This window comes from Rhinoraja longicauda, chromosome 6, assembly GCF_053455715.1.
Source record: "Rhinoraja longicauda isolate Sanriku21f chromosome 6, sRhiLon1.1, whole genome shotgun sequence".
In the NCBI taxonomy this organism is placed as follows: Eukaryota; Metazoa; Chordata; class Chondrichthyes; order Rajiformes; family Arhynchobatidae; genus Rhinoraja; species Rhinoraja longicauda.
Genome location: NC_135958.1, coordinates 46,039,129 through 46,061,916, shown reverse-complemented (window position 1 = coordinate 46,061,916; position 22,788 = coordinate 46,039,129). Strand labels below are relative to the sequence as shown.

Here is a 22,788-nt window from a genome sequence, read left to right as displayed (position 1 = left end):
CAGAGGAGATTTACTAGAATGTTGCCTGGGTTTCAGCACTTAGGCTACAGAGAGAGGTTGAACAGGTTGGGTCTTTATTCTTTGGAGCGTAGAAGGTTGAGGGGGGACTTGATAGAGGTTTTTAAAATTTTGAGAGGGACGGACAGAGTTGACGTGGGTAGGCTTTTCCCTTTGAGAGTGGGGAAGATTCCAACAAGGGGACATAGCTTCAGAATTGAGGGACAAAGGTTTAGGGGTAACATGAGGGGGAACTTCTTTACTCAGAGGGTTGTGGCTGTATGGAATGGGCTTCCGGAGGAAGTGGTGGAGGCTGGCTCGATTTTATTATTTAAGAGTAAATTGGATAGGTATATGGATAGGAGGGGATTGGAGGGTTATGGTCTGAGTGCAGGTAGATGAGACTAGGTCAGGGAGAATGGTCGGCGTGGACTGGTAGGGCCGGACAGGCCTGTTTCCATGCTGTAGTTGTTATATGTTATATGTTTCTGCTCTTTTATTTTTATGCTGTCCTTGACTTCCCTTGTCAGCCACGGGTGTCTCTTACTCCCCTTAGAATCTTTCCTCCTCTTTGGGATAAATTGATCCTGCAACTTCTGCATTATTCCCAGGAATACCTGCCATTGCTGTTCCACAGTCTTCCCTGCTAGGGCCTCCTTCCAGTCAATTTTGGCCAGCTCCTGCCTCATGCCTCTGTAATCCCCTTTGCTATACTGAAATACTGACACTTCCGATTTTCCCTTCTCCCTCTCAGTGTGCTTCCCTTCTCCCTCTCAGTGTGCTTCCCGTCTCCCTCTCAGTGTGCTTCCCTTCTCCCTCTCAGTGTGCTTCCCTTCTCCCTCTCAGTGTGCTTCCCTTCTCCCTCTCAGTGTGCTTCCCTTCTCCCTCTCAGTGTGCTTCCCTCTCCCTCTCAGTGTGCTTCCCTTCTCCCTCTCAGTGTGCTTCCCTTCTCCCTCTCAGTGTGCTTCCTTCTCCCTCTCAGTGTGCTTCCCTTCTCCCTCTCAGTGTGCTTCCCTTCTCCCTCTCAGTGTGCTTCCCTTCTCCCTCTCAGTGTGCTTCCTTCTCCCTCTCAGTGTGCTTCCTTCTCCCTCTCAGTGTGCTTCCTTCTCCCTCTCAGTGTGCTTCCTTCTCCCTCTCAGTGTGCTTCCTTCTCCCTCTCAGTGTGCTTCCCTTCTCCCTCTCCCTCTCAGCTGATCTCGGTGTGCTTTGTAGCTACTTTGTCACCTTCTCTCCTGAAAGGGACGGCAATGAATCTTTCCTCTGCCATGGGGTTAAACTGAGGCTCCATTCAGTCACCCATTAAACCTCCCAAGGCATTCTTTGAAGTGTAGAAAGTGAGAAGCTGAGTCAGATGATGTCATCACAGTTCAAAGACTGAAAGTGGCGTCAGAAGTGGTGGTCAAGAAGTCCTTTCAGCACATTGGCCTTCATCAGTCAGGGTATTGAGTAGAGAAAGACACAGAGTGCTCGAGTAACTCAGCGGGTCAGGCAGCATCCCTGAAGAACATGGACAGGTAACAATTTGGGTTGGGACCCTTGTATATACACAGTTGGGATGTTATGGTAGAGTCGTACAAGAAGTTGGTGAGGCTGCATTCAGAGTATTGCATTCGGTTGTGGTCATCCTGGTATAGGAAGGATGTTGTTCAGTTGGAAAGAGTGCGGAGATAATTTACACGGAATTTGCCAAGACTTGAGGGACTGAGCTACAGGGAGAGGCTGGGCAGGCTAGGACTCTATTCCTTGGAGCACAGGAGGATGACTGGTGATCTTACGGAGATGAATAGGATCATAAAAGGAATAGACAGGGTGAATGCATCGAGTCGTTTACCCAGAGTACTGGAATCAAGAACCAGAGAACACAACTTTAAGGTTTGAGGGTTAACTTTTTCCACACAGAGGGTAGTGGGTATAAGGAATGAACTTCTCAGGTTCTATTACAACATTTAAGAGACAATTGGACAGGTACATGGATAGGAAAAGTTTAGAGGGATTGGGAACAGATGCAGGCAGCTGGGACTCGTGTAGATGGGCATTTTGGACAGCATGGGCAGGTTGGGCTGAAGGACCTGTTTTATTGCTGATGACTCTGTGACACTGTTAAATAGGCAAGAACCTGCGGCCATTTACCATATTGGTTTTGAACTGAATGCTGTGGTGCGATCATAACTTTTGAATTTCCTGTAAGTAAAATAAGCCTGATTTGCAGGTACATTAGCAGTGCCAGTACCAGTGCCAGTGCCAGTGTAACAATGCATCACATTATTATCAACAATGCGGGTAGACTGACTTAAAAATGGATCAGATGTTCCAGCCTGTATCTGTCTCTCATTCGTACTTCTCTTCCTTGGTGTTTTTCTTCTCATTCTTAACGTCTTTTCTTTCACCTGCTTCTTCTCGTCAAGTTGTTTTCTCTTATCTCTCTTTAGGTTGTCCCTCCCCAGTGTCTCTGACTCAGAGATTGTGCAGACTTAATCCCAGCCCTCTAGGTGTGTGAGAAGGTGGCCAATGAAAGAAAGAGGCTTGCATTTATATGACAAATGTCATGGCTTCAGGATGTCCAAAAATGCTTTTGAAGTGGTTCACTTTGGTAATGTAGGAATCACTGTAGTTAAATAATGCTTAGTATAATGCCAAGGTATTCTGTGTTAGTAATGATGTTGAGAGACTAACTTTGTTAGGTTAGTAGAACTTTCCTGTTTTCTTCAAACAATGCCAGAGATGTTGGCACTAGCAATGCCAAGTCCTCTGGCAATGTCACACACGCACGAGACCGGAGTTGTTGGCACTGGTAATGCCAAATCCTCTGGCAGTGTCACACACGCACGAGACCGGAGTTAACCTAGAAATTGTTCTCATTGATCAAAAATGGGGTTTCAAGCCAATATTTTTGATACTTAAGCAGGAATTAATAGGTTTAAGGTGAAGGGGAAAAGATTTAAATGGAGTCTGAGGGGTAACGTTTTCACACACAGGGTGTATGGAACAAACTGCCAGAGGAGGTAGTTGAGGCAGGGAACATCCCAACATTTAAGAAACAGTTAGACAGATACATGGATAGGATAGGTTAGGAGGGATATGGACCAAACGTGGGCAGGTGGGACTAGTATAGCTGGGACATGTTGGCCAGTGTGGGCAAGTTGGGCCGAAGGGCCTGTTTCCACACTGTATCACTCTATGACTCTATGAATATAACAACTGAGCCACTGTTAACATTGTTGCTCTAGGCTGCAATAATCAGAAAATCAAGCGCAAAAATCCTCAAAATCCCCAATTCTGTTGGCAGTATGCATTTGTCGTTACCCTGACTTTTATTTTGTTTAGTAGCATTTCATTAACAGTTGTCTACCTGGTCCCATAACCATGTGGTTGCCTGAATGCCCAGATAATGCTAATAGTGATTAGAGACGCAGATCCCAAAGCATGGAATGTGAAACTTGGATTAGAAGAAAGCATTTGTGGCTGAACTTCATGCATGGCAGCTTTTAGTAATGTTTTGTAAAGTAGAACAACTGAAGTGAATGGTCAACTAATCTTCTATTCTCTCAAATATTGTTTTTCTTGCTTTCACAACAGACTGACAGAAAGGAATCACAAAACAACAGCACGATTGCTGGATTTGATATTATCCTGGTGAAACAGCTTAAAGGCAAACAAATGCAAAAAGAAATGGCGGAGTTTATACGGGAAAGGTACGTGCATATGCATACCCGTTAACTGGATTGCCTTTCAATTCAAACTCAACAGATTTATTTGAAGAATTAAGAAAATTTGATTTGGGTTGAGGATTACTGATGTTTAGAAATTGGTCAGAGTTGTGTTAAGAAGGGGATTGTTCATTTTTCATGTTCATAAGTTCTAGGAGCGGAATTAGGCCATTCAACCCATCGAGTCTTCGCCGCCATTCAATCACGGCTGATCTATCTTTCCCTCTCAACCCTGTTCTCCTGCCTTCTCCCCATAACCCCTGACATTTTTCGCCTTTGCAAGAGAGGTTGGCAATAGGTTCTCTGACAACTTGTAGGACAGCACACTGGCACCTTTAGTAGAGTCTCTGCCTCAACTCCAGCAATTTGCATTCAGTTATGACCATGGGTGCTGTCTGTGTGGAGTCTGCGGTCTTTCCTGTGATCACACGGGTTTCCTTGGGTGCTAAAGTTTTGTCCCACGTTCCGCTGTTTGTAGTGACTGGCCACTTCAGATTATCGCTCGTGTGCAGGTAGGACATCATTGGAATATAGAGAAGACAAAATGCATTCAGGGTAAGATAAGTGTGTGTGGACATTTGGCAGGGTCTGTTTCTGTGCTGCACAATTCTAGATCTATTTTTCTGAATTTATTTAGCTATTGTTGCTTATCTTGAGCACTCAAGAAATAGTCCAGTTCTAAGAAATGATTCAATAATTATTTCCGGAGAAAATATAACAGATGACTGATAGATCAAACACTCGTATATGAAACAACACAAGCAAAGTGGAGCTAAGGACTTGAATAAGCTCTGTTTCCTTTTGTTCTTTGGGCGTAAGAATGAGTAAAGAAAGCTTTGCTTTTCTAAACTGCCTTTTGTAGCTACAGGATGTCCCAAAGCGTTTTACAGCAGATGAATACATTTTAAACATAGTCACAGTAGCAACATAGGCATGGACAAGATTGACAGTCAGTAACTTGCCCCAGGATACAACTGTCAATACAATACAATACAATACAATATATCTTTATTGTCATTGTACCCAGGGGTACAACGAGATTGGGAATGCGCCTCCCATACGATGCAATAATTTAAGACCAGAGGACATACAGTGCCCTCCATAATGTTTGGGACAAAGACCCATCATTTATTTATTTGCCTCTGTCCTCCACAATTTGGGATTTGTAATAGACAAAATCACATTAGGTTAAAGTGCACATTGTCAAATTTTAATAAAGGCCATGTGTAGGAAAAAAACTGCAGATGCTGGTTAAAATCGAAGGTAGACACACAATGCTGGAGTAACTCAGCGGGTCAGGCAGCATCTCGGGAGAGAAGGAATGGGTGACATTTCGAGTTGAGACCCTTCTTCAGACTCTTTTCTGAAGAAGGGTCTCGACCCGAAACGTCACCCATTCCATCTCTCCCGAGATGCTGCATGACCCGCTGAGTTACTCCAGCATTGTGTGTTTACCAGTTTTATACATTTTGGTTTCACCATGTAGAAATTACAGCTGTGTTTATACATAGTCCCCCCCATTTCAGGGCACCATAATGTTTGGGACACAGCAATGTCATGTAAATGAAAGTAGTCATGTTTAGTATGTTGTTGCATATCCTTTACATGCAATGACTGCTTGAAGTCTGCGATTCATGGACATCACCAGTTGCTGGGTGTCTTCTCTGGTGATGCTCTGCCAGGCCTGTATTGCAGCCATCTTTAGCTTATGCTTGTTTTGGGGGCTGGTCCCCTTCAGTTTTCTCTTCAGCATATAAAAGGCATGCTCAATTGGGTTCAGATCGGGTGATTGACTTGGCCACTCAAGAATTGACCATTTTTTAGCTTTGAAAAACTCCTTTGTTGCTTTAGCAGTATGTTTGGGATCATTGTCTTGATGTAGAATGAACCGCTAGCCAATGAGTTTTGAGGCATTTGTTTGAACTTGAGCAGATAGAATGTGTCTATACACTTCAGAATTCATTATGCTACTACCATCAGCAGTTGTATCATGAATGAAGATAAGTGAGCCAGTACCTTCAGCAGCCATACATGCCCAGGCCATAACACCCCCACCACCGTGTTTCACAGATGAGGTGGAATGCTTTGGATCTTGGGCAGTTCCTTCTCTCCTCCATACTTTGCTCTTGCCATCACTCTGATATAAGTTAATCTTCGTCTCATCTGCCCACAAGACCTTTTTCCAGAACTGTGATTGTTCTTTTAAGTACTTCTTGGCAAACTGTAACCTGGCCATCCTATTTTTGCAGCTAGCCAGTGGTTTGCATCTTGCAGTGTAGCCTCTGTATTTCTGTTCATGAAGTCTTCTGTGGACAGTGGTCATTGACAAATCCATACCTGACTCCTGAAGAGTGTTTCCAATCTGTCGGACAGGTGTTTGGGGATTTTTCTTTATTATAGAGAGAATTCTCCTGTCATCAGCTGTGGAGGTCTTCCTTGACCTGCCAGTCCCTTTGCGATTAGTAAGCTCACCAGTGCTCTCTTTCTTCTTAATGACGTTCCAAACAGTTGATTTTGGTAAGCCTAAGGTTTGGCTGATGTCTCTAACAGTTTTATTCATCTTTCTCAGTCTCATAATGGCTTCTTTGACTTTCATTGGCACAACTTTGGTCCTCATGTTGATAAACAGCAATAAAAGCTTCCAAAGGTGATGGAAAGACTGGAGGAAAGACTTGGTGCCGAGAGCTCTCTTATACCTGCATTAAGGAGGTATTTAAACACACGAGCAATTACAAACACCTGTGAAGCCATGTGTCCCAAACATTATGGTACCCTGAAATTACACAGCTGTAATTTCTACTTGGTGAAACCAAAATGTATAAAAATGGCCTTTAATAAAATCTGACATTATGCACTTTAACCACATGTGATTTTTTTCTATTACAAATCTCAAATTGTGGAGTACAGAGGCAAATAAATAAATGATGGGTCTTTGTCCCAAACATTATGGAGGCACTGTGAACCTTCAGCCTGTAACCTTCGTCAGCATCGCCTTCTTAAGAAGGTCTGGTTGTCGATGGAGGCTGATGATCAGATGTACAGAGCGTACTTCTGCTGAAAGGCTCACAGGAAAGTGGGGCATAAGCTATAACCACATGCCCCGCCCAGTCCTGTTGGTGATGGATGTTACAGGTAGCTTTAGGGATTAGTTTAAACACTGACTGCTGAAGGATGACAGTGGCTTAGCTCCTTGTGTATTTGCCACAAGTTCTACCTGCCATTATGAAAACGTTGTAAAGCTGACGGCGAACCCAATGCTGAAGAAGGGTCAACCATTCCTTCTATCCAGAGATGCTGCCTGTTTGAGTTACTCCAGCATTATGTGTCTATCTGCCATTATTGATCTTCCTGGTGGGACCAGGTGAGATCCCTCCTGTAATGGAGTAAAAGGGCTTTCTGTGCTGCCTTTTCAACTGGTAAATTGTCTGCAATGAAGCTGTTTTAGAAAAGCCCAGAATTTAGTTGGTCTATCCATCATTGGGTTCTCACTGTGACTTCCTGAGCTATAAACAAATTAGAATATCAGTTTTGTGATTATCAAGATGATCTCTCTTCCTGTCACATGGATATGTTCTGCACTTATGTCAGCTCCGGCGAGTTTAGTTAGATTAGGTGCTAAAGCTGTCGTCTGTGCTGGTCAGCAAAGGGCCAGCAAAGATAAACAGATTGGTCCTGACTTTGTCACCATCGAGTGCGATATATATTGCCAGTGTAACACATGCTTCATCCAGTTTAGTTTAGACATACAGCGTGGAATTGACCCTTCGGCCCACCGAGTCCGCACCAACCCAGTTGCACAACACCCACACACTTACACTATCCTACACACACTCGGAACAATTTACAATTATACCAAACCAATTAATCTACAAACCTGTATGTCTTTGGAGTGTGGGAGGAGACCGGAGATCTTGTGGAAAAAACCCACACAGGTCACGGGGAGAACGTACAAACTCTGTACAGACAGCACCCATAGTCAGGATGGAACCCGGGTCTCTGGTGCTGTAAGGCAGCAACTCTACCGCTGCAACACCGTGCTGCACTATTAACATGCATTGGGCAATATCTACGTGACATTTTTGTGCTCATGTTAATGGACAATTATGCTTTAGTCCAAGACTATGGTCACGAGATGTGTTCACACCCCACAATGTCAACTGGAAAGGTTAAATTCAGTTTAAATAAAAATGTGATTAAAAGTCTGTAATAATTAGTGACCCTTTAATAGTAATTTACCAGGTGCTGTAAAATTGTCGTGCTCTGCTAATGGCATTTAAGAAAGAAAATGTCCATGTCTTTACTGAGTCCAGTTTACCTATGATTTCAGTGTCAACAAAATCTGGCCAACTTTGAAAATTGTACGGGGCCAGATGTGATGTTATACCTAGTACAGTGAGACCAGTCAAGGGGATGTACCAATATTAGGGGAAGCATCCTCTCGACTAATCAAGCAGCCATTTGCCATTGCTCTGCTCAGGGAATGCTGTCTCAGTTGCCATTCCTGTTCCCTCTATTTACACCATCGCATCACCGGTCCACCAAAGGCAATGGCACAAAGGCAGACATTCAGGAGGTTATAAGAAAATAACTGCAGATGCTGGTACAAATCGATTTATTCACAAAATGCTGGAGTAACTCAGCAGGTCAGGCAGCATCTCGGGAGAGAAGGAATGGGTGACGTTTCGGGTCGAGACCCTTCTTCAGACAGGAGGTTATGACCATGGGAGTCCTCTCAATCTCATTAGATCACATGGAATTTGAACAGACCTGGGGAAAAACACCAAATGTAATCTAGATGTGGGAGTTTGAGTGCCCATAACTTTATATTTCAGCGGCACTAGTGGTTCATGAGAGATAGGAACAGAATTCGGACCTTCCGCCATTCAATCGTGGCTGATCTATCTCTCCCTCATCACCCCATTCTCCTGCCTTCTCCCCATAACCTATGACACACATACTAATCAAGAATCTATCTATCTCTGCCTTAGAATTATCCATTGACACCCTCCACAGCCGTCTGTGGCAATGAATTCCACCGCTTCATCACCCTCTAACTAAGGAAACCCCTCCTCCTCTCCTTCCTAAAGGAGCGTCCTTTAATTCTGAGGCTATGACCTCTGGTCCTAGACTCTCCCACTAGTGGAAACATCCTCTCCGGGTGCTCCGGTTTCATCCCACACTCCAAAGATGTACAGGTTTGTAGGTTTATTGGCTTGGGATTATTGTAAATTGTCCCTAGTGTGTGTAGGATAGTGTAAGTGTGTGGGGTCGCTGGTCGGCTCAGGCGGTGGGCCGAAGGGCCTGTTTCCGTGCTGTATCTTTAAACTAAAGTAGTATATAACTGAATAGGCGGCATCGGGAGTGCTGATTAAACAGAGGGGGTTAGCGGCGTGATGGTACAGTGAGCAGTCTGGACGTGGGAGTGCAAACACAGAGTCGTTGTGTGTGTATACGGAAGTGTTCCTCAGACATCTAACCTTGGCTCTCACAGTTGTTTTTCCCTCCATCAGATGTTCAGAAGTGGGGATATGTACCGATATTGCACAATGTTCAAACTCCTTACTCTGTTCATAGATAACGGAGAAGCCTGCATATGTATGTCGCAAAACCGAGGAAACATTTGCATTGCAAAAGTAGTGGACAATGATCCATCTCGGCAAATCATTTTTCATGTGGAAATGAGGACCTGCAGATGCTGATTAATACACAAAAGGACACAAAGTGCTGGAGTAGCTCAGCAGATCAGGCAGCATCTCTGGAGAACACGGATAGGTGACATTTTGGGTCAAGGCGCTTCTTTACACTGATTGTAGAGGGGGGGGGGCGGGGAGAAGAAAGCTGGAATAGGATAGAGGTGAGTCCAAGCGTGGCAGTTAACAGGTGGACGGGCGGGGGAGGGTTTTGATAGGCACTTCGTTAGAACAAAGGCCAGAGATAAAAGCAGGAGGTGTGAGACAGGAATTGTGAAGCCTGAGGAGGAAGGTAGTTGGAGGAAGAGGGGGGGAGAAATAGGTGGGAGTCCAGGTGGGGCAGGGGGCAGGGGGGAGGAGGGGGGGGGGAGGGTTTGAGAGAGGTTGCCTAAAATTGGAGAACTCATTGTTCACACCATTGGGTTCTAAGCTGTCCAAGGTGAACACGAGGTGCTATTCCTCCAGTTTACATGTGGCCTCACTCTGGCAATGAAGGCCCAGGACTGAAAGATCAGTATGGGAATGGGAAGGAGAGTTGAAATGGTCCACAAGCAGGAGATCCAGTAGGCCTTGGTGGAGTGTTCTTAGGCAAGCGCTCAGTGAAATGGTTGCCAAGTCTACGCTTGCTCTCACCAAAGTACAGGAGGCCATATTGGGAACACCAGATGTTGTAAATAAGGTCAGAGGAGGTGCAAGTGAACCTCTGTCTCTCCTGGAAGGACTGCTGGGGTCCCTGGATGGAGGTATAGGGAGAAGGTATAGGGACAGGTGTGTAGGAAAGAATCGCAGATGCTGGTTTAAACCAAAGATAGACACAAAAACCTGGAGTAATTCAACGGGACAGGCAGCATCTCTGGAGAGATGGGTGACAGGAAACATTGAGTTACTGCAGCTTTTCGTGTCTGTATTGGGACAGGGGTTGCATCTCCTGCAAAGGTTACAGGGGAAGGTACCTGGGGAGGGGGTAGTTTGGGTGGGAAGGGATGAGTGAGGCAAGGACTTGCAGAGGGATCGGTCTCTGCAGAGGGCAGAGATGGGAAGATGTGACTAGTGGTGGGATCACGTTGAAGGTGTCAGAAATGTAACATTTCATGCTGTTCACTGATCTGACTTGAAATTTAGATTAATCCAAATAAATGTGATCTTGCAAGGACAGCTCAGAGGCTGGGATTCGATAGCAAGTGATTGTTTTTCTGACTTCACAAGACCTTCCACACACCAAGAATGAAGAATGTGATGGAATATTGTCCGCTTGCCCAAAACTCCATGAACACGACCTCTGTACCATCCAGGGCAGCGTTGGAAACCTGCCCTTATATCATCAAATATTTCTAATCGGTTCAATGTTGTGTTTTGTTTTGTTAAAAGGATTAAAATTGAAGAGGATTACGCCAAAAATCTAGCTAAGCTCTCCCAGAGTCCACTGGCAAGCATGGAGGAAGGGTAAGTTATTTATTGATCTTGTTCCTGATCATCAACAAAGCTTGAATAGGAATAGTGTAGGAAGGAACTGCAGATGCTGGTTTAAATCGAAGGTAGACACAAAATGCTGGAGTAACTCAGCGGGACAGGCAACATCTCTGGAGAGAAGGAATGGGTGATTGGAAACGTCACCCATTCCTTCTCTCCAGAGATGCTGCCTGTCCCGCTGAGATACTCCAGTACTTTGTGTCTATCTTTGAATAGGAATTGTTTGGTCTTAATTGGAGTTTGGTTGGTAAGGAGAGAATTTAGGGATAGCTTAATCAGGAGGTGATACGTTTCTTGATAATTACCGATGATGCAGTGGGAATTTGCTCCAATGATGCCTAATGACAGTGAGTGATTCTCACCAGAACGTCTCTCTCATATGACAAACCTCACGCTTTTATGTTTGGTGTTTAAAAATATTTGAACATGTACTGACTGTGTAGTGCTCATACCAGAGATTTGGTAGTATGAATTCTGAACTGGCTTACGCATTGAAGACAGAGGGTCTTGGTGGAAGGGTGTTATTCTGACCAGAGGTCCGTGACACAGGGATCTGTGCTGGGACCACATGTTTTTGCTATATATATAAACGATGTGACATTAATGTAGATGGGTTAGTTAGTAAGTTCGCTGATGACACCATATTTGCTGTCACATTGAAGATTGCTGTCAAAACATGCAGTGGGATGTATGGACTGAGAAACGACAGGTGGAGTTTAATCAGAGCAACTGTGATATTGCACTTTGGGAGGTCAATATGAGGGGAATGTATACAGCAAGATGTATAACAGGAACCATAGGTTCAATTCCAAAGCCCCCTGGAATCTGTTAAGAATCTGTTTGGTATGCTTACCTTCATTGGTTGTGGCATTGAGTATAACAGTTTGGAAGTCATGCTGCAGTTTTATAGAACTTTGGTTCGGCCGCATTTGAAGTATTGTGTGCAGTTGTGGTCACCCCATTACAGGAAGGATATGGAAGCTTTGGAGAGATGGAGATAAGGTTTACTGGTACACTGCCTGCTATAAGGAGAGGTTGGAAAATGTGATTTTTCTACCTTGCGCAGTTGCAGGATGAGGGAAGATCTGATAACAGTATATAAAATGATGAGAGGCATCGATAGGGTACTTAGTGAGAACCTTTTTCCCCAGGGTCAAAATGTCGTAGATGAATGGCACAACTTTAGGGTCAGAAGGGGAAAGTTTAAAGGAGATTTGCAGGACAATGTTTTTTTCACATAAGAGTGATGGGCGCTGGAACGCTCTACGTAGGATGGTGGGAGAAGCATATGTGATAGTGGCATTTCAGGGGCTTTTCGATAGGCTCATGGATACATAGGGAATGAAGGAATGTGGATCACATGCAAGCAGAGAAGATGAGTTTAACGGCATCATGTTCAGCACAGACATACTGTTCTAGTTTCTATTGCTCATCGTTTGAGGATGAATGGCTGGAAGAAATTTAAGCTGCCAAGAATGTAAATCAGATCTACAGATATAAAGGAGAGGTGGAGACAAAGCATTTGAAGGGATGCATGACCAGCATGAACTCATTTTAGCTGGGTGCTAATCATTGCTATTATAATCTTATGACATAAAGAACAATAGGTGGCACGGTGGCTCCATTAGTGGGGCTGTTGCTTCAGCTTGAGTGAATTGAAGTTGATCAAGATCCACTCTGTATGGAGTTAGCACGTCCTCGCTGTGACCACATGGGTCTCGCCTAGGTACTCCTGTTCCCTCCCGCATCCTAAAGACATGTGTTGGCAGGTTAATTGGCTACTGTAAAATTGTTCCGTATGTGTGAGTGAGTTTTAGAATTTGGGGGAATGATGGTAGGAATGTGTGGAGAGTAGTGTCAGAGTGTGATAGTGTCAGTGTGTCAGAGTGTGATAGTGTCAGAGTGTGATAGTGTCAGTGATAGTGTCAAAAGTGTGATAGTGTCAGAGTGTGATAGTGTCAGAGTGTGATAGTGTCAGTGTGTGATAGTGTCAGAGTGTGATTGTGTCAAAAGTGTGATAGTGTCAGAGTGTGATAGTGTCAGAGTGTGATAGTGTCAGTGTGTCAGAGTGTGATAGTGTCAGAGTGTGATCGTGTGATAGTGTCAGAGTGTGATCGTGTCAGAGTGTGATAGTGTCAGAGTGTGATCGTGTCAGAGTGTGATAGTGTCAGAGTGTGATAGTGTCAGAGTGTGATAGTGTCAGAGTGTGATAGTGTCAAAAGTGTGATAGTGTCAGTGTGATAGTGTCAGAGTGTGATAGTGTCAGAGTGTGATAGTGTCAGAGTGTGATCGTGTGATAGTGTGATCGTGTGATAGTGTGATAGTGTCAGAGAATGATAGTGTCAGAGAATGATAGTGTCAGAGTGTGATAGTGTCAGAGTGTGATTGTGTGATCATGTGATAGTATGATAGTGTGATAGTGTCAAGAGTGTCAGACAGTGTGGAAACAGGCCCTTCGGCCCAACTTGCCCACACCGGCCAACATGTCCCAGCACAAACACATACACATATACTCAAAAAATAAACAATAGTAGTGCGATAATAATAATAACAGTCTATTGTAGTTCAGAGTTTATTTGAGGTTGTAGTGTTTAATATCCTGATGGCTGTAGGGAAGAAGCTGTTCCTGAACCTGGACGTTCCAGTTTTCAGGCTCCTGTACCTTCTTCCCGATGGCAGGGGTGAAATGAGAGTGCGGCCAGGGTGGTGTGGGTCTCTGATGATGCTGGCTGCCTTTTTGAGGCAGCAACTCCGATAAATCCCTTCGATGGTGGGGAGTAGGAAAATAACTGCAGATGCTGGTACAAATCGAAGGTATCACAGAATGCTGGAGTAATTCAGCAGGTCAGGCAGCATCTCTGGAGAGAAGGAACGGGTGACGTTTTGGGTCGAGATCCTTCTTCAGACTGATGTCAGGGGGGCGGGACAAAGAAAGGATATAGGTGGAGACAGGAAGACAGTGGGAGAACAGGGAAGGGGGAGGGGAAGAGAGGGACAGAGGAACTATCTAAAGATAGAGAAGTCAATGTTCATACCGCTGGGCTGTAAACTGCCCAAGCGAAATATGAGGTGCTGTTCCTCCAATTTCCGGTGGGCCACACTATGGCACTGGAGGAGGCCCATGACAGAAAGGTCAGATTGGGAGTGGGAGGGGGAGTTGAAGTGCTCAGTTGGAGGTCAGATTGGTTAAGGCGGACTGAGCGAAGGTGTTGAGCGAAACGATCGCCGAGCCTGCGTTTGGTCTCGCCGATGTAAATAAGTTGACATCTGGAACAGCGGATACAATAGATGAGGTTAGAGGAGGTGCAGGTGAACCTCTGCCTCACCTGGAAAGACTGTTTGGGTCCTTGGATGGAGTTGAGGGGGGAGGTAAAGGGACAGGTGTTGCATCTCCTGCGGTTGCAGGGGAAAGTGCCCGGGGAGGGGGTGGTTTGGGTAGGAAGGGACGAGTGGACCAGGGAGTTACGGAGGGAACGGTCTCTGCGGAACGCAGAAAGGGGAGGAGATGGGAAGATGTGGCCAGTGGTGGGATTCCGTTGGAAGTGACAGAAATGTTAGAGGATAATTTGTTGTATACGTTGGCTGATGGGGTGGAAGGTGAGGATGACATCTGGAACAGCCATCGATGGTGGGGAGGTCAGAGCCGATGATGGACTGGGCAGTGTTCTCCACTTTGTGCAGTCTTCTTCGCTCCTGGGCATTCAAGTTGCTGAACCATGAGGCAGACCCCCCCGCCCCCCCCCCCCCCCCACCCTTTCCCAGATGCCTGTGCATGGTCCATACCATGGATGGGGAAACCTTCAGGCTGGATGGCTGTCTATGTACCTGTGTAACTGTTTCTTAAATGTCGGGATAGTCCCTGCCTCAACTACCTCCTCTGGCAGCTTGTTCCATAAACCCACCACCCTTTGTGTGAAAAGGTTACCCCTCCGATTCCTATTAAATCTTTTCCCCTTTACCTTAAACCTATGTCCTCTGGTCCTCCATTCCCCTACTCTGGGCTGTCCTCTGGTCCTCCATTCCCCTACTCTGGGCTGTCCTCTGGTCCTCCATTCCCCTACTCTGGGCTGTCCTCTGGTCCTCCATTCCCCTACTCTGGGCTGTCCTCTGGTCCTCCATTCCCCTACTCTGGGCTTCTTGTAGGTCGCCTCAATTTTGGGGAGATGAATACCGTAATGGACCAAATGCACCACTTTCTGCAGCTTCCTTTGTTCCGAGACGTTCCCTAACTCCCAAACCAGGCTGAATTCATAGTTTTGCCCTGAACCCTTTACATTTATACAGGGTGGTTTGAGTATAAAGAGTAGGAGGGGAGATTCAGACATCTCCATGGGAGAGGTTGCAATGGGGTTGATTGTCAGGGGGTCAGGGCTTCATGCTTTGATTAGGGTGTTACTTGACAAGAGCAGAAAGAACACAAAGCAGCTGCTGGCAGAGCAGCCTTATCTGATGGATGTGGGTGAGTTCTGTGCACTTCATTCAAGCTACGCTCTTTAATGATTGGAGAATTGGATGCTGTACAAATTGGATATGCTGATTTTTATTTGTAACCCATGCATGACTCTTGAATCCAGACCCCTGCCAAATAAAATTCTACTCAGAATATAACCTGGTCAAACTTGTCCTGTCTAATTCGATAATTCTGGCATAGGTCCATTTCTTTCTGAAGTTGATAAATAGAAATGGTACTTAAACCTGCATCCTGATTTTTTGTTGATGTTCATGACAACATTACAACTAGTCATAATGTCACGAAGATGGCAAAAATACATGATTCTGCTCTCATGATTTATAGCTGATGTCAAACGTTTTGCTAGATATTGATAATAGAGAGAGGGGGAGAGGTAGAGAGGGAGAGAGACATGCATTAATTGACCGCTGTAAATTGTGCAGATGAGTGGTACAATCTGGGAGCAGTTAATGAGAATGTTGGGAGGGCGGAATAGTAAAAGGCTGGTTGATGCTTGGTGCTGTCTTGGTGGGCTGGAAACCATGTTTCTCTGCTGAAATAATTCCATGGCTCCAGGTAATGACAAGAAACAGGAAAGATTTGTGCAAGAACAAGTAAGAAAAAATGTTGTTCAACACTGCCTGGCCCCCAACTACTATCTTGGATTTGTGATGGTGGTTTACATCTACACATGTTTCACCTGATCTGGGAGGTTACTCCTTGACTTCCTCTGTTCCTGCTTCTCCATTTGACTCCAGTTCTCCTGCCACATTCTCCTTGTCAATCTTTTCTGCACCCTTTCCCATCCTTCCCATAGTATGTCTACCAGAACTGTACATAATATTCTCCGTGTGCTTTCACCAATCAATGCCTTGTACAGCTGTAACATGACATCCCAACTCATCACCACACTGTAAAACCCAAAAGCATCCCAAGGACTAGAGAGGAACAAGGACAAAGCATGTCAAACCATAGGAGACATTATTAAAAAGGATGGCTAAAAGTCTAAATGGTGTTTATGACTGGCTTGGTAATGTATTAGGATTAGTAGTTTAGTTTATAGATATAGCGTGGAAACAGGCTCGTCATCCCACTGAGTCCTACACACCAGGGACAATTTACCATCTTTACCAAAGCCAATTAAACTACAAACGTGTACGGCTTTGGAACGTAGGAGGAAACCAGAGCTCCAGGAGAAAACCCATGCAGGTCCCGGGGCGAAGGTACCAACTACAAATAGACAGCACCTGTAATCATGAGAGTACCTGGGTCTCTGGTACTGTTAGGCAGTAACTCTGCCACTGCACCACTGTGCCATCCTGACCTTAGAGATACAGTGTGGAAACAGATAGGTTATTAGTAAACTTGAGCAGATGTGTATTCACTTCTTATTCTACACAAGTTTGGAAAACGAGCTTTTCCTTTTTTGTGTAGTTTTCTTCCACTAGTTGAATGATCAGGTTGAATAGCGGCCAATGGTTTTGCAGTGATCGAGCGGGGAGGGGAGAGAAAGCTGGAAGAGAAGAGGGGCGGGACAAAGCTGGCAAGTAATAGGTGGACACAGGTGAAGGGGGGTTTGATAGGCCAGGTCTTTGGATAAAGGCCACAGATGAAAAAACACAAGGTGTGAGATAAAAGGATTGAAGGGTTGCTGTAGAAGGGGAGGGGGAGGGAAGAAATAGGTGCGGGCCCAGGTGAGCAGGTGAGGCACAGGGGAGCCGCGGGAGGGGAGAGGGGGGGGCAAGAAAGTAAGAAAATGTGGGGGGGGGGGGGGGGAATTCAATGTTCATACCATTGGGTTGTGGGCTACTGAAGCAGAATATGAGGTACTGTTCCTACAGTTTGCACGTGGACTGGCAATGAAGGAGGCCCAGGACAGAAAGGCAGTATGGGAATGGGAAAGGTAGTTGAAATGTTTAGCAACCGGTAGACCCTGGCAGACCAAGCATGTTTGGCAAAACCGTCTCAGCGATGGCCACTTTGGGATGCAGTAAATGAGGCCCAAAGAGGTGCACATGAACCTCTGTCTCACCTGGAAGGACTGCTGGGTCCTTGGATGGAGGTGAGGGAGGAGGTGTAGGGGCGGGTGTTACATCTCCTGAAGTTGCAGGGGAGGGGGTGGTTTGGGTGGGAAGGGATGAGTGAATCAAGGAATTCTGTAGGAAGTGGTCTCTGCTGAAGGTTAATATGGGTGGGGATAGGAAGATGTGACTGGTGGTGGGATCAGTTGGAAGTGACGGAGATGTGGGAGATTGATGTATTGGATGCGAGGCTGGTGGGTGAAAGGCGTTGACCAGGAGAACTCTATACTTGTTCAAACTGGGGTGAGGAGGAGCCATAGCAGAACTGCAGGGCACAGAAGAAATGTTGATGAGGGGTCCATGTATTACAGCAGTATAACCACTTTACTGCAGAAAGAGGACATCTCGGAAGGAAAGCCTCATCTTGGGAGCAGATGTGGTGAAGACGGAGAAATTGAGAGTAATGTATAGATTGTTTACAAGATACAGGGAGGCAGGAGGGACAGGCCACATAACTGTGGGAGTCGGTGGGTTTCTAGTAGACGTCAGTCGATAGTCTGTCCCCTGTGATGGAGGCAGAGATCATTAAAAAGGAGAAAGGTGTCAGAGAGAGTCCAAGTAAATTTGGTGGCAGGGAACCCACTGAGTTACTCCAGCACTTTGTGTCTTTTTCCATAAACCAGCTTCTGCAGCTCTTTGTTTCTAGACTGAGCAAGCTCCTTTGAGAATTAAATCTTGGATAACTTGAAAAGAATTGGCAAATTTGTTCAAAGCATGTTGCATATGATGTTGAATTCAGACATCAGGGAATAGCATTCATAATCAAAATCAGAAATGTTACAACAATGAGTTGGGTAACTGGAACTAATCATCAAGAAGAGGAGCTGGTGTCTTGGATATTTGTCACGCCCTGTTCCTCTGTTTCTCTATCCATGTAGCACCTTGGGAGAGGCGTGGACACAAGTGAAGAAAAGTTTGGCAGATGAGGCCGACGTTCATCTGAAGTTTTCATCAAAGGTAATGTCTTCCACATGTTTACCAATACTAATGGGAATAAAAATAAATAAAAAACAAACTCAATTGTGGCTGCAACACTAAATCTGTGACTCGGATGGAGGACGTGTGGAAATGGTTCCTGGAGCTTTCATTTTTCTCCACTTCAAGGCTTCCTCCCAATCTCAAAAGTTCAACAAAGATTTTTTTTTACTCAATAGTCTCTGCACGATACATTAAAATACTCGTATAAACACGCTGTTAATCAACACAGGAAGTGATTCATATTCAGAAGTACAGTCTGTTAACAACACAGGAATAGCATGGGCTGTTCGCTTGTCTATAATTGCAGTATTTGTGCTATTGTGCTCAAGAACGTGATTAGATAAAGATTTTGAATTGTGCACATTTGGAAGGTTTTCAAGTGGGTACGTTCTGTACATTTGTATTAAGACTTCCTATTTTCTAAGAATTAACTCAAAATAAACTCCAGGCGCTGGCCTCCCTTTTCACATCTGACCATTATTTGCCAGTGAGAAGGAAACCAAGACATTGACAATACTCTATTCGTGACTGATTGCTGCATTAGTTTTCAGAGTATTCGTTGCTTGTGAATCGTATTCCCTGGCTATTCATGTCGTACTATTGGAGATGATATTTAAGTACTTGGCAATCTGACCAGCAAAACATGATATTAAAAAAAAGACAATATCACGCCTGAGATTTGCAAGCTTACAGTTTCAAACCCACATCTTTGAACACAATTGCATTCTCTGTGAATTATTTTTTTCTTTTCCATCACTTCCTATCTGCTAACTTTGACTGGAATAGTCAGTGTTCTGTGCAATAGTGCCCAAATGTTCAGTGAAGAGCAGGCAGTCAGAGCTTGACTATGAGGACTTACTAGGGGCTGCATTATGCAACCCAGCGGTATGAATATTGACTTCTCTAACTCCAAGTAACCCTTGCATCCCCTCAGTCCCTCCCCCACCCTAGTCGTTGTGCTAGTTTCACTGTCGTCCTGTTGAGTTTCACTGTCTGTATCCACTCATTATCACCTTCCCCACCAGCCAACAATGGACCATTGTGGGCTCCACCTTTCCTTGATCATCGTTGCTTTTTGCATATCTTTCATTCATTTGTTCTATTTACCTTCTATGTCTCTCATTCCCTTTCCCCTGACTCTCAGACTGAAGAAGGGTGTCCCTTTCCTCAACAGATGCTGCCTGACCCGCTGAGTTACCCCAGCGTTTTGTGTTTATCTTCTGCATTATATCTGTTGAGCACAAGCATTCACAGTGAGGCTATTTCCAGGAAGATTTGACTGGAACATACAACATAGGAATAGGCCATTTTGGCCCACCTTGCTCATATCGACTATGATGCCTGTCTGACTAAGCCTGCTCGTGGTCTGTTCATGTGCCTGTCTAAATGCATCCTAAACATCACAATTGTATCTGCCACTACCACTGTTGGTAGTAAGTTCCAGCATCTACTGCACTCTGCGTACAAAAACATGCCCTGCACATCTTTAAAATGTCCCCCTCTCACCTTAAACTTATGCCTGCTTGACATTTCCACCCTAGTAAAAAGACTCTGATAGTCTATCCCCTCTGTGTTCCTATCAGGTTGCCCATCAGCCTCCAGCGCTCCAGGGACAACAATCCAAGTTTGTCCAACCTTTCCTTATTGCTAATACCTTCCAATCCAGGGAACAATCTGGTCAACCTCTTCTGCCCCCTCTCCAAAGTATTCCCATCCTTCCCACAGTGATCCAACTAGAACTATACAGAGCATTCCAAGTTTTGTCTAACAATAGTTTTATACCGTGGCAACTTGACTTTCTCAATAGCCTGACTGATGAAGACAAGCATGCCGCATGCCTCTCACTATCCACTACTCCACCAATTCTCATGCCATTTGTAAACTTACTAATCATACCTCCTATATTTTCATCCAGATCATATACATATAAAACACATGACAGATATCCCAGCAATGATCCTTGTGGAGCTACACTGGTTTACAGTCAGAAAAATACCTCTCACCATACCCTGTCATCTATCAACAGGTCAAGTTTGCATCCAATTTTCCAACTCACTCTGGATCCCCGGTGATTTAATCATCAGATCCAGCTTATCAGAGACCTTGTGAAATGGTGTACTGAAGTCCATGTAGACAATCACCTCACAAAACACAATCACATTTGTAAGACATGACCTCCCTGCACAAAGTCATGCCATGCTGATGATCCCCATAAAGGCCATGCTTTTCCAAATGTGATTAAATCCTGACCCTACAAAACATCTCCAATAATTTCCTACCACTGATGTAAAGTTCATTGCCCTATAATTTCAATTACCCTGGATTCTTTTCTTAAACAAAGGAACAACATTGAATATTCTCCCGTCTTCTGAGATCTTGCTAAAGATCTCCATCAAGGCTTCCTTGCTTCCCTCAGTATCTCAGGTCTGCAGACTTATCCATCTTAAAGCTTTTCAAGTGAGGCAACATCACCTCATTCCAAATATTGACATGTCCTGGAACATGAGGGGAATAGATCGGGTCGATGCTCAGAATCTGGTTCTGGTTCTGGTTCTGGGTGATTACTGCGCAAACACCTCATAAGTGGTTATCTCGTGCAGGAGGGGAAATCGAGGACCAGAGGACATAGGTTCAGGTGAAGGAGAAAAGATTTAATAGGAACCTGAGCGGTAACTTTTTCACACAAAGGGTGGTGGATGTATGGCACGAGCTGCCAGAAGAGATAGTTGAGGCTGGGACTATCCCATCGTTCAAGAAACAGTTAGACATGTACATGGATAGGACAGGTTTGCAGGGATATGAACCACGCGCAGGCAGGTGGGACTAGTTTAGCTGGGGCATGTTGTCCAGTGTAGGCAAGTTGGGCTGAAGGGCCTGTTTCCACACTGTATGACTGTATCAGCATACTCCCCCCAAATGCACCACCATCCACATCCTCCTCCTTGGTGAACATCATTGCAAAGGACTCATTAGGACCACACCACTTCCTCTGGCTCCAGGCATAGATTTAATAATAATAATAATAATAATACATTTTATTTATATAGCGCTTTTCATATACTCAAAGACGCTTTACAGAGATTTTGAGAACATAGGGAAATTAATAAATAGATAAATAAGTAAATAAATAAATGAACAGAGAAAGGAGACAGTAGGTGAGGTGACCTTCAGTGGTTGAAGGCAGTACTGAACAGGTGAGACTTCAGCGATGTTTTGAATGTGGTGAGTGTGGAGGAGTCTCTAACGGTTTGGGGTAGTGAGTTCCATAGGGTGGGAGCAGCGATGGAGAAAGCCCTGTCCCCCCAGGATCTGAGTTTAGTCCGGATGTGGGGGGATAGGAGATTGGCAGCGGCAGAGCGGAGGGTGCAGGTGGGAGTGTGCCTGTGGAGGAGGTCGGTCAGGTAGGATGGGGCCAGGTTATGGAGGGCTTTGTAGGTTATGAGGAGGATTTTGTACTGGATTCTCTGGGGGATGGGGAGCCAGTGGAGTTTATAAAGGACGGGGGTGATATGGTCACGGATCGAGGTGTGTGTGAGTAGACGGGCAGCGGAGTTTTGAATGTATTGAAGTTTATTGATGATTTTTGAGGGTGCGCCATAGAGGAGGCTGTTGCAGTAGTCCAGACGGGAGGTGATGAAGGCGTGGATGAGGGTTTCTGCAGCTGTGGAGGAGAGGGATGGACGGAGACGGGCAATGTTTTTGAGGTGGAAGAAGGCTGTCTTTGTGATGTGTTTGATGTGTTTGTCGAAGGAGAGGGTTTGATCAAGGATGATTCCAAGATTCCGGATGTGAGGTGAGGTGGATACTGGGAGACCATCAATGTTGAGGATGAAGTTTTGGGTGGATTTGGTGAGCATTTTTGGACCAATGATGATGATTTCAGATTTGTTGCAATTGAGTTTGAGGAAGTTTGATTGAAGCCAAGATTTTATTTCAGTAATGCAGTTTGTCAGTGTAGAGTGTGTGGTGGGGGAGATTGACTTGGTGGAGATGAGGAGCTGGATATCATCGGCGAAGCAGTGGAAGTTGAGACCATGACGGCGGATTAATTGACCAAGGGGGAACAGGTAGAGGATGAAGAGGAGGGGGCCAAGGACTGAGCCTTGGGGGACACCTTGGGGGAGGGGAGCGGTGGGGGATTTACAGTTGTTAATGGAGATGAACTGGTGTCTGTCAGAGAGGTAAGATTTAAACCAGGATAGGGCTGTGCCGGTGATGTTAAGGGAGGTTTCAAGTCGGGTGAGGAGAATTTCCCCCTTGGTCCTTGAGTGACACCCACTTGCTACAAATATATATCTAAAACGCCTTGGGATTTTCAATAATGTTACCTGCCAAGGATATGGCCCCTTTCAGAACTTCTAATTCCTTGTTTAAGTTCTTTCCTGATTTCTTTATACTAAGGGCCTTGTCCAATT

General features: G+C 45.1%; 1 protein-coding gene across 2 annotated transcripts in view; it reads left to right on the top strand.

Moving 5' to 3' along the window:
• The window catches only part of gas7b (growth arrest-specific 7b), a 530,610-nt gene that overhangs the window by 452,889 nt on the left and 54,933 nt on the right, over nt 1-22,788 (top strand). For both annotated transcript variants that reach the window (XM_078400926.1, XM_078400928.1), the window contains 3 exons: nt 3,574-3,689; nt 10,763-10,837; nt 18,274-18,352. In XM_078400926.1, coding sequence (XP_078257052.1) covers nt 3,574-3,689; nt 10,763-10,837; nt 18,274-18,352 — 270 coding nt within the window. The remainder of the gene's footprint in view (nt 1-3,573; nt 3,690-10,762; nt 10,838-18,273; nt 18,353-22,788) is intronic.